Below are 11,731 nucleotides of genomic sequence, written 5' to 3' on the forward strand. Positions count from 1 at the left end.
CTCTGACACTGTAACTTTGTTGGTGGTTGCCCAGTACTGGGGAGAAAAAAAAAAAGTTTTCCTTTAAAATTTTGGAACTGCTGCTGGGTACAGTGGGTTATACTTGCAATCCTAGGGACTCAGGAGGCTGAGGCAGGAGGATTGCAATTTCTAGGCTAGCCTCAGCAACTTAGGGAGATCCTACCTCAAAACAAAATAAAACAAATAAACAAAAAAACTATTCAGAACAGCTGATTAGCCAGTTCATTTCATGACAAAGTTTCACCACATAAACCAATTGGTAAGATTAGTACTCATTACTATCCCAGTCAAATAAGATTTAATTTCTATTTAGAAGATACTGGCCTTTTACATGGTTTCAAGGAGCCCTGCATGTAATGTATTTAGTATTGTTTGGTTTTTCTTTTTTTTTTTAATTTTTGTTTTTTAGTTGTAGATGGAAACAATACCTTTATTTTATTTTATCTATTTTTATGTGGTGCAGAGGATCGAACCCAGTACCTTACACATGCCAGACGAGTGTGCTATCAATGAGCCACAACCCCAGCCCCTTGCTTGGTTTTTCATTTCCTTAAAGTTCTCTCACTGTAAAACCTTATTTGTATTCCTCAGAAAACAAGTTGGGAAATAGTGACAAAACAAAGCACATGATAGTGACTATATAAAAATAAAATTATCAGAATTTCATTTTGAAAAGAGGTATTTTTTGCAATAGGAACTGCTACCCAATCTACAGAGCTATGCATTTCTTAAATTTCTGAGTTTAACCACAAAGGCTTTCTAAGATTTATCATAATGTTGTTAATTATACCTATTACTCTTTCTCTTGGGGGCACCAGCTTTGTGATATGCTTAGAAGAGTTCAGGGGATTTGAAACATTATTAGTTTCAACCCACTCCTGGTTACACACACACACACACACTTCTAGCTTTAATCTTATGCAGGTTAGTTTTCCTAGCCAGGTGCATTCTCCTGTAAGCCCAGCTACTATACTAAACAGGAGAATCACAAGTTCAAGGCCAGCTTCAGCAACTTAGGGAGACCCTGTTTCAAAACAAAAAAATTAAAAGGGCTGGGATATAGCTCAGTGGTATGTGTGTCCTATACCTCCAAAAAAAAAAAAAAAAAGAAGCAAACACAGTTTTCCACAGTAGGCTTATTTGTTTTGTGACTCCTTTTATGCATACTGAGTTAAAGGTCAGGGCCAGGGCTGAGGCTCTGTGGTAGAGCACCCAGTGCAAGGGAGCAGTGGGTGGGAGGGAGTTCCTGTGCAATTTTGGAGCTGCTTGATGAGCCAATTCATTTTGGCCATGTATTATACCATATAAACTAATTGGCAAAATTAGTCCTCATTGTCACCCCAATCAACCAAATAAGACTTAATTTCTATTTGGAAGAGGCTGGTTTTTTAACTTATTTTTAAAATTTATTTATTTTTGCCACGCTGGTGATGGAACATGGGTCCTTGTGCATGCTAGGTAAGAGCTCTATCCCTGAACTATGCCCCAGCCCTGACTTAAAAAAAAAAAAAAAGTCACAGAAATGATACCATGTATTCTTAGGGCATATTTATTTTTGATTCATAACTCAAAAGATAAGCAAATAGAGCTTAGAGCTTTCCACTTGATGCTTAAATGAAATAAAGGGCCTCCATTTCTCTTCTTTCTTCCTTTTTCTCTCCCCAGTACTGGGGCTGGAATCCAAAACTTCTCACATGCTAGGCAAGCTCTCTATGACTAAGCTACATCCTCAGCCCTGTATATTTTTGTTTCTATTTTGAGTTGCCAAGGCTGGCCTTAAATTTGGGATCCTCCTGCCTCAGTCTCTTAGCAGCTGGGATTACAGGTGTGCTCCATGCTCCCAGTTGGGGGCCTCTCTTTGCTTTGCCCAAAGAAACTGATAGAGTGAAGAAAATTCTACCTCAAAATATAGAACCTTGAGGCTGGGGTTGTGGCTCAGCAGTAGAGCACCCGCCTAGCATGTGTGGGTTCATCCTCAGCACCACATAAAAATAAATAAATAAAATAGAGGTATTGCGGGCTGGGGATGTGGCTCAAGTGGTAGAGCGCTCGCATGCATGAGGAACTGGGTTCAATTCTCAGCACACATAAAAATAAAATAAAGATATTGTGGCACCTAAAACTAAAAAATAAATATTAAAAAAAATAAAGGTATTGTGTCTAACTACCAATATATATATAAAATACAGAACCTATAGGTATGCTGCATAATTTAAGCTGCAAGAAATGGAGAAAACACAAAGTAGAAAGGTCTCTCTGATCTTCCCTCCCTGCTTCCTACCCTGAGGCAGGCCATGAAACTAGAATTCCTTTCCTTTCTCCTTCTCCCCAGAGGCAGGCTATAAAACCTCAGAGAGTCACTCTCTAACCTTCTCTCTCTGCCCTGAAGACCCTCCTGTGACAGGTGTCCTGCCTTTTGCCCCACCCAGGGAAAGAATGTCACATGGAGTTGCCAAAAGGAAACAGAACAAACAGGCCTGGCAAGGAGCATTCCCTCCCTAGTTTATTACCATCAGATCAGACCCGTTTCTCTCCAACCTAACTTCTGCACAACTCTCCATAAAAACACACAGGTCTCTTTCCAAAGGCTCCTGTGTCATGTGAAGCTGCCATTAAATCAGTCAGTAGGCTTTTCTCTTGTTAATCTGTCTTTTGTTAGAGGGTTCTCAGCCATGAACCTTGCAACAGGTAAGGAAAAGATACTACTTTTCCTTCCCTATAGGACTTTCCCACAGGGAAGATGATAGGCTGAGATTGAAGAGATATGAGCACTGGGTGAAAAAGGACGTCACTCCCCTGTCTTGCTTTGTGAGACCCTGGAAAGGAGAACATCCCAACTCAAGCTATTTTTAAATATGTTTTTAGTTGCTGACAGACCTTTATTTTATTTATTAACATGTGGTGCTGAGAATCAAACCCAGTGCCTCACACATACCAGGCAAGTGCTGTACCACTGAGCCACAACCCCAGCCCAACTCAAGCTATTTTTGCTCCTCATCCTTGGTCATCCTTAAAGGAATTACGTTCAGGATTCACACAGACAGGAAACCCCAACTGTGAGCTCCTAGAGCAGATATCCTCTCTGCTGTCCCCTGTATACTCCTGCAGTCTTCTCCCAATTAGACTGAAGTATGGATTTCTTCTATAAAATGAAAAAAAAGGACAATTTGGAAGGGGAGATGGAAAAAAGAGAAATGGCCTGACATCTCCAATCACGGCTGCATCTCTTAAAATTTCAATTTTAGGAAAGAATTGAGCTGGGGCTGGGGCTTAGTGGTAGAGCACTTGCCTGGCACGCATGAAGCCCTGCGCTCCATCCCCAGCACTGCAGAAAAGAAAAAGAAAATTTGGGGAAAGAGTACACATCAAATCTAGAAACAAATTCCCTTAAAACTATCTGTATCTAGCTGCCCCCAGGAAATTGTCTCATGTCCGCAAATGTACACTGTTAAACATATAATGATCTTAACATTGCTCAAGACAAGGAGCTATTTTCCTCACTCTGATTAACCAAATATTATAATTTTACTTTTTTTTTTTTTTTAAAGAAACAGAAGCATCCCTCGGTTTTATTTTTTAGATAATTTATTGTTGAATGGAGAAGTCACAAAGCAGAATGGAACGGGACAGAGGTGACATAAATTTAAAACACAGTTTTGTTCAACATTGTTCTGGATTTCCTAAGGTTAGAAATAGGAAAAATGTCAAGTGGGAAGATACTTGTTCGAGTTCAGTCTTTCTAAAAGTCTGTACTTTGAACGCAAAACAAGTTTCCTCTGAAAATACAAATCATCCTATTACATGAAAGCCCTAATTTAGGAGACTGAGCGAAAAGCTTTTTTAGTTAACAAACCGTATCTCTCAGGCACACTTAGGAATGTTTGCTTTTAATCACTGAGTTTAAAAATCACCACTTCCGCCCTGAAAACTAACATGACTCCACCACGGGCTGGTGGCATTTCATCCGCACGGGAGAGTTCCAGGGTGTCTCCATGTGCTTCCATTTCTGCAACAGTCAGCAAAGCAGGTTTGGAAGGGGGGAAAAGGGTTTAGAAAGAACCCCAGCTGGTTCCCTAGTGAATAAACCCCGCCTGTCCATGCGCCTTACACGTCCACCATCGCTCACTTCGACTTACTTGACTGGTAAGGTTCAGGTTCTTTCCACACCTAGAGTGACTTGCCTGAACTCTGCACGATGCCCTAAGATGAAAAAAAATCTCAGGAGGGCACCCCTCAAAAAAACCTCAGAGGCCACATTCTTCTACATTCTGTCCCCTGTCGCCCTGCCCACAGCGTTCCTCAGAGCTCATCCAAGTGTCTCCCAAAGCTCTGGGAATTTTCCTAGCATAATTAAAAAATTACACTTACTATTTATCGATACTAAGAAATCAGATAGAAAATCCATTTTTACCAATAAATGTGGTGGAATTTACTCTCCAAAGGCAGGTGGTAATTTGTTGCTCTGTACACAGTGGAAGAGACCATGGGGTCCCAAAGTGACACTCCTCACTGGATCCCAGCTGAGGTGCTCCCTGGCAAACTTGGGACCATGAAGCTGACTGAAGTTCCATCTGGGGATGTGTCCCATTTGTTAGGAGCATAAGAGACCAGACATTGTCTCTGCAGAGGACGCCAGATGCAATGGTTCTAAGAGGGCTCCTGTCCTTTAAATGAGAGCGATTATCATGGCACCTGCTTTCATCATAACAAAACTCCCTGCTGTGGCTCCAGGGTTCCCAGAGAGTTCTCAATATTTTGCTTTTAGGACACAAGGATGCCATCCATAAAAACCTGGAGATATAGCAGGAGGCAGAGCTTACAGAGCGCTGTAACCCTGGGGCACTTGACATAATTTGGATGTATTCAAAGGAAATATGTATGGTTTGTTTTTTCCAATAATTAGGGGAAGAAAGTCCATCTGCCACTTTCTACACTCCAGCCCTGCAGAGACTGGCAGGAGATTCTAAGAATCTGGGGCTGGGGCTGGGGCTGGGGGTGGTGGAGTGGTGGTGAGAGCCCGATGAGGAAGGGCAGCCTGGTGCCACCTCTGCCCCACCCAGCACCATCCCTGCTGCAGCGGCTCCGCTGAGCTCTTGAGGTTGCCTCGGGAACATCTTCAGTTCACACTTAACCCCACAGTGGTCACTTCCCTTTATACAGTGGCAGGAAAGAAATGTCCACTTTGGCTACAGTAGCCAGGCAGTAAAGTCAGAGTTGTGACATGATTCCTTACACTAAATTCACCGAAGCATAACCTCAGAGGATGTTAAGCAAGATTCCTCGTTTTTTGCATTAGACCCAATTTCTCTGCGACTTTGACACCACCAAAGTCCTCAGCTTGGGTCCATCGAGATAGTCATGATGAGCTGGATCACCAGAAACATCTACATCTGTCTCTTCCTGGTGGTAATGGGTCTTAGGCATGTCAGTCCTGAGTGGAAACCTCCCTCCTGGAGTCCCAAAAATGTTTTCCAAAGCATTCTTTTAAAATGCCATCTCTCTCAGAAGAGCCCTCTGCTATATTTTCCTTTATGAAAAAATGGGAAAGTCGTTTTGAAACCCCATAGTACCTATCAAGAGAGTTACACAAGATGTGAATCAGATGCCAAGTGTGCAAGGATGTCTCCAGAGCCTGTGCCCAAAACCCACCTGCAGGGAACAGACGGAAGCCACTGTCCCCAAACTGGGCCATCTCTCCACCTGACCTTCTGAAACAGGAGAGAGGGCAGTGAAGTGGGTTTTATTTTTAAGGCATCTCTTATTTTGGTTTGTGGTTTTTCCATATCATTAAAAAAAAAGAAGATCGAGAGAATTCCAAAAGTTTGGGTTAACAGGAAATAAAAATGGAAGTGGAAATAAAGAATGGAATGAAACTCAGCTCTCCCCAGATTGAACACATATGGGCATCAGGACCTACTGAAACAGCTACACTTTAGTAGCAGGGAAGACACCTGTGGCTGGAAGGTCTTAAAGCTCACTTATTCCGTCCCAGGGACTTTTCCAAGCTCTTTTTTTCAGACACACTGACAGTGGAGGAAGAGCGGTCCTCCGCCCTCCCTGGTTCAAACTGTTGCCATTTTCTTTTGCTCTGGTTTTCTTTTTATTTTTTTCATCAAATCGAGACTTTCGGGAAACTCTGGAAATATACTCCTTTTAAAGCAGCAAACCAGGAAATATATTCCTTTGAAAGATAATTTGAAAATTAAAAAAACAAAACCAAGTATCTCAATAATTGCAAGATGCAGTGATTTTTTTTTCCCCAGGCTGGGCTTAGAGGTATCCCCTGGTCCGACTCTGGGGCTGGAATGATATGCAAGGGCAACATCGCCCAACTTGCCCAGGGTGGTCTGGGGACCAAGGCAGCAGAAAAGCTGGCTCAACCCCAAGCCATCCTTCTGAGTCAGCATTCATCCGAGAGGCAATCACTGCCCAGGAACTCTGTGGCCTCCAGCTCCACGCTGGACAGGAATCTCCTCAGCTTCTTGTGGCAGTTGTAATCCAGGGTGGTGGTGTAGACGGTCTTGGGGTACTTTGGGTAGACAATGGTGGTGCTGAGGAAGCGTGTGGGCTTGTGGCGGGGCTCAAAGCGCACCTCAGCCTTGTAGTTGCGCCATGTGCAATTGGGGATGCAGGTGACTGTCTGGCTGCAGGAGGCCACTGCCAGGCCCAGTGGCAGCTGCACATCATCAATGAAGTGTCGCTCTGAGTCATACTTGACTGAGGAAGTGTACCTGGGGAGGGGGGACAAATCAGGCAGCATGAGGTTGTTCCTCTGAGCCAGGGGGACAGGGTCCCAATTGTGACTCTGAATCTCTTGTGGGATACCAGTCTGAGACCTGCCAATGTCAATAAGAAGCAGCACAGTTTATGAAGTACTTATTCTGTGCCAGGTACTAGCATTCCAAGCACTTGAATTCATAGGATCTAATTTAATCTCTACAACCCTGGGAGTGGAAAGTGAACTCCAGAGATGAAGGTCACAGTGCCACTGAGTGGAGGAGCTGAGATTGATGGATTGATTGACTGGATTATGGGGACTTGAAGGTAGATAGATGTGCAAGGTTCCAAAGTATTCCCTGTGCTCAATGTTTCCCGTTGCAGGCCAGAGCCCCTGGATTCTGTTCCCATTAACTTAGGCCTGGAGCCCTCAGTCAGGATACTTAACCTGTCCAAGTCTCGGTTTCCTCTTTCTGTAAAGGTTACTCAATAAAGGGGCAGAGTGTCAACACTGAGCAAGTGCTGTCAGTGTAATTACAGTCGTGTACCACTTAACGACATTTCAGTCAACAATGGCCCCACATATGACAGTAGACCCCCTGAGATTGCATGGCCTGAGACATCATAGCCTTCTTAGTTTGTGGGAAAACATTCTATGATGTTCACACAAAGACAAAATTGCCTAATGGAGGACTGAGTTGTAGCTCAGAGGCAGAGTGCTTGCCTAGCATGTGTGAGGCACTGGGTTCAATCCCCAGCACCACATAAAAATAAATATAAAGGTATAAAAAATAAAATATAAAGGTATAAAAATAAATAAAAATAAAGGTATTGTGTCTATCTACAACTTAAAAATATTTTTAAAAATTACCTAATGGGACCTTTCTCTGAATGAATTTCTGTTGCTTAATGGTACGTGACTGTCTTATAGAACAAAGTAGATTCTACTCTTCTATTTATAAGCAGCTTCTGTCCCCTCAAGGGATCAACTGGTTCTTTAATGAGAAAAGGAAAAAAAACCAGAACTCCTGAATGCTGATTCTGGAAGCTTGGCTATACCAGACCTAGTATGTGGTCCACCTTAGCCTTTGTTTTAGAAACCTCCCAAACCTAGGGACTTAGGGACCTGACCTTATCAGTGAAAACCAATTGCAATCTTAATTTCCATAAATAAGTTACCATTTACATTCCTCAGGTACTTTATTGTTTTTTAAGTCCTTTGGTAATTTAAAAGTTAACACAGATGCATCAAACAGCTTTTATGCCCATCGGGTGACTGAGAACCAGAATTCTTTTCTGTGAGTTGGATGGAAAGGTCTGTTCTTTGGGCAAGTAGCTAAGATGCTGGTAGAAGCTAATATCATGAAGCCACGTCCTTGTTTTGTTGGAAATACAAGCTCCACAGGAATAAAAGGCTAAACTGCTCACCTCAAAACTGATGAACCCCTCTTTGTTCCACATCAAAGGGCCCTTTGTGTAATGCAACTGAAACTCCAACTATAAAACCACCAGTCACCAAAAGTAAGATTCCTTTCTCTAAAAAATGATATATCTTTAAAGGAGTCTCCCCGTGAATCTTTGCCCCCAGATAATCCTGGATGAGATCATTCTGGAGGAAGGCTGGCATTTGTCCGGTGACATTGTAACATGAGACAAGGTTACAGCACCTTGAAGAGGGGTCAGAGCATGGGGTGCAGGTGGAGAGGCAGCTCCAGGAAAGTTGAATTAATATTCAGCAAAATTTTTAACATCCAATAGCCATGAGATATAAAGCACATAAAGCAAGCTGCAGAACTTTATGTATCATATGATCTAATTTTTATTGTAAAAAGGTATCTATTTAGTTGATTAGAACGTTAGAAAAAATTCCTAAAGAGTACCCACCAATGGGGCTGGAGTTGTGGCTCAGTGGTAGAGCGCTTGCCTAGCATGTGTGAGGCCCTGGGTTCAATCATCAGCACCACATATTAAGTAAATAAAATTAAAAAGATCCAATGACAACTAAAAAATATTTTTAAAAAAGAGTACCCACCAAACTATCAATAGTATTTGTCATATTTGCATAATTAATAAATTCTTAAATAACAGGAAATTATGTCTGGAATAAAAAATTGAAAATTTAAGAAATAAAGTCAAAGGATCAGGCAGACACAGAGGCACAGGCCTGTAATCCCAGTGACTCAGGAGATTGAGGCAGGAGGACTGCATGTTTAAGGCCAGATTCAGCAAGTTAGCAAGACCCTTAGTAATTTAGCAAGATCCTGTCTCAAAATAAAAAATAAAAAGGATTGAGGATGTAGCTTAGTGGTAAAACATCTATGGATTCAATCCCCAGTAATAGGAAAAAGAAAAAAGAGGAAATAAACTCAGGGATTGCTATATTTACCTTACTTCCGTTGGTGGTAAGGGGTCAAACTCCACACCTTCGCCAAAGGACAGGGGGCACAGCCTTGGTGAGCAGCTGACAGCCAGGGTGCTGGGGAGAGAGGCTGGGTTCTTCCAGAAAAGAAAAGAAGGTCGTTAGAGCTACCACAGGCCAATGGACACATCCCACTGAAGGCCTTGCCTCTGAGCCTCCAGCTGATGGCCCCACTGTGATCTGTGTCCCTCATCCTGGGTACACCAGGGAAGGGTTGACCCACAGCCTAGGAAGAGCACTGGACAAGGAGCCAGGAGGCTCAAATTCAAATCCCAGGTCGATCCTGAAAGTATTCTGTGCCCTCAAAAGAATCATGCCACATGCCCCGTTACCTTATCTGCACCCCTTCTACCACTGCAGTTTTGTGAAAGGCAGAAAAGAGACAGGAGCTCAGCAACAGGATGCTAGCCAGACCCAGGAGCTGCCATACCACAGCAGCCGTGTGGTGAGGAAGCCTCCATGAACTGGAGCTTAACTCTTCAGAACCCTCAATTATGTGGCACCCCCTCTATCATTGTCTCAGCAACACTCCAGAAAGACTGAAGCAGGGATGCTTTTTAAAACTGAAGACTCCCTCCCACTTCCCCCCCTCTTTTGCCTCAGGGCCATCACATTCACACCACCTAACGCTCAGCTCTGGCTAACTGGGAGCCTCATCTGTTAGAGGGTCACCAACAGTTCTCCACATCACCTCCACCACCCAGAACATTCCACGCCCCAGAGCACAGCCTTCCTGGAGGGTAAGCATCTCCACCTGGTCAAGGCACTGGGCACTCTGACTCATCAGGAGACAGTTCCGCCCTAGTCACCCAATTTGCTGGAATTAGGGCTTTTGTGGTCTACGTGCAAAGATAAGCACAGAGCAGAGTTTGACCTCGGCAGCCTTCTGTATTCTCTGGTGTCTTGAGATCTGTCATTTTCTTTGCCTAATTTGAGAGAAGGATCTACACTTGTGCCAGGGTGTGGAGGTGGCAGTCCTGCCCCCAGGTCCTCCATGACAGAAGGAGGTAATCATTTCTCAGGCTGGCCCTGAGACCCTTATTGTATTACCAGGACAAAGTGTCAAGTCAAGTGGGGTGTAGAATGGAAATACAAAAGCTTAAGGGGACCAAGATAGAGAGAGGCACTGGGTCCAGAGGGTCTAGCTCCTGGGTGTGAGTGGGGCCCAGACTGGGGGAGGGATGTGAGTTTGAAACAAGGTCAGTGGATTGGAAGGGGTGCGTGAGGTATATGCACTGGCTGCCGCAGACCTTCTGAAAACAACCTCCAGATAGTGACAGTGGGCCCTGCTCTGCTCCTAGCTCTCTGCCCCCAATAGTAGGGGCACCTCCCAGGCAGTCCTGGGGAGTGGGGGATGACAAAGCCACCAGGAGGAGTCGGGTGCTCTCCAGCACTCACAGGACATCCACCTGACCATGCCCTTCTCTTGACTCTGCCTTCTCTGCTTTCAAGCCTGCCCACACCACACATATTGCCTGGGCTCCACCTTGCTTCCTGTGTAGGATGGGGTTGGGGCAGGGTGGCAGAGGTTATGACAGACCCACGTACTTGGTGCCACTAGAGAATGAAGACTATATCAGAGACTTTAGCAAGGCTCTGGGAAGCATCAAGGAAGGCTTCCCAGAAAAGGTGACAGTAGAATTTTGAGAGAGGTAAGAGGCCATGTGCATGCCAGGCGGAGAGGAGGGTCTCAGAGGCACCACCATGTGTCTAGCCTGTGGTCAAGGCAGGTGGAAGATAGGCTAGAAACAGCCAGAAAGGGAAAGCTCCCAAGGCTAAGTTGAATGCAGTAGCCTTGAAATGGAAATGAGGAAATGCACTGAGGCCTCTGAGGGTTCTAGTACAGCACCATCAAAGCTCTTGGGACCTTAAGAACAATGCTGCCACTAACTACTTCACCCCAGGGGACAGGGTGGAAAACACCTATCTCCAAGCCCCACTTTGAGCTTCAACTGTAGACAGGATGTGGCCTCCGAGCTGTGGGTAAAAGCAACACACATCCACGTCTGAGCGATTCCTAAGGCAAAATAGACTTGGTGGAGTTTGGTTTCTTTTAAAATAAGTTTTAAATTAAAAGGAGTAAAAGTTCCTGCCACCTGAAGGCTTCCCATCTACTAAGTACAAGACACCAGCTGGGTTAGGTGTTCAGGACAACGGGGGCCACCAAGGAAGCTGGAGGTTGATGGAGTGAGTCTTCTTAAAAGGTCCCCAAGGCTGGCCCAGATTTCTCTCTGAATGGAGAAGCCCAGGGCACACCCCTGCCCCGGAGCTGCCAAGAGGAGGCAGGTCTTGGGGCCGCCTGAGATGGGCAAAGCCCGCGGGGTGTTGGGCCCACGGTCGGGAAAGGCTGGATTTCCCTGTCGGTATCCCGGGAGCCCCAACCGCCCCGCCCAAGCAGGAATGTGGCTGAACCGCAGCCTGGCAGCCCCAGGAGCAGCCACCTCGAAGGGAGGAGAGGCGGCTTGCCTCTCCCGGGGCTCCCGCGCCTCCCAGGCGATGACAATTTTCCAGCCACCGGCTCCAGCTGGCCAGGCTCTTGCTGCGCTCCCGCCCCGGGCTCCCAGGGACGGCCAC

General features: G+C 45.0%; 1 protein-coding gene across 1 annotated transcript; it reads right to left on the bottom strand.

Moving 5' to 3' along the window:
* Window positions 1–3,588: 3,588 nt before the first annotated feature.
* On the bottom strand, window positions 3,589–9,252 carry Rflnb (refilin B; the record flags this gene model as incomplete). Its single annotated transcript, XM_015501031.2, has 2 exons — window positions 3,589–6,752; window positions 9,125–9,252. Coding segments are annotated over 2 exons (459 nt in total), but the record flags the coding sequence as incomplete, so codon positions are not given.
* Window positions 9,253–11,731: the final 2,479 nt, after the last annotated feature.

The sequence above is a fragment of the Marmota marmota genome, unplaced genomic scaffold (genome assembly GCF_001458135.2).
Source record: "Marmota marmota marmota unplaced genomic scaffold, marMar, whole genome shotgun sequence".
In the NCBI taxonomy this organism is placed as follows: Eukaryota; Metazoa; Chordata; class Mammalia; order Rodentia; family Sciuridae; genus Marmota; species Marmota marmota.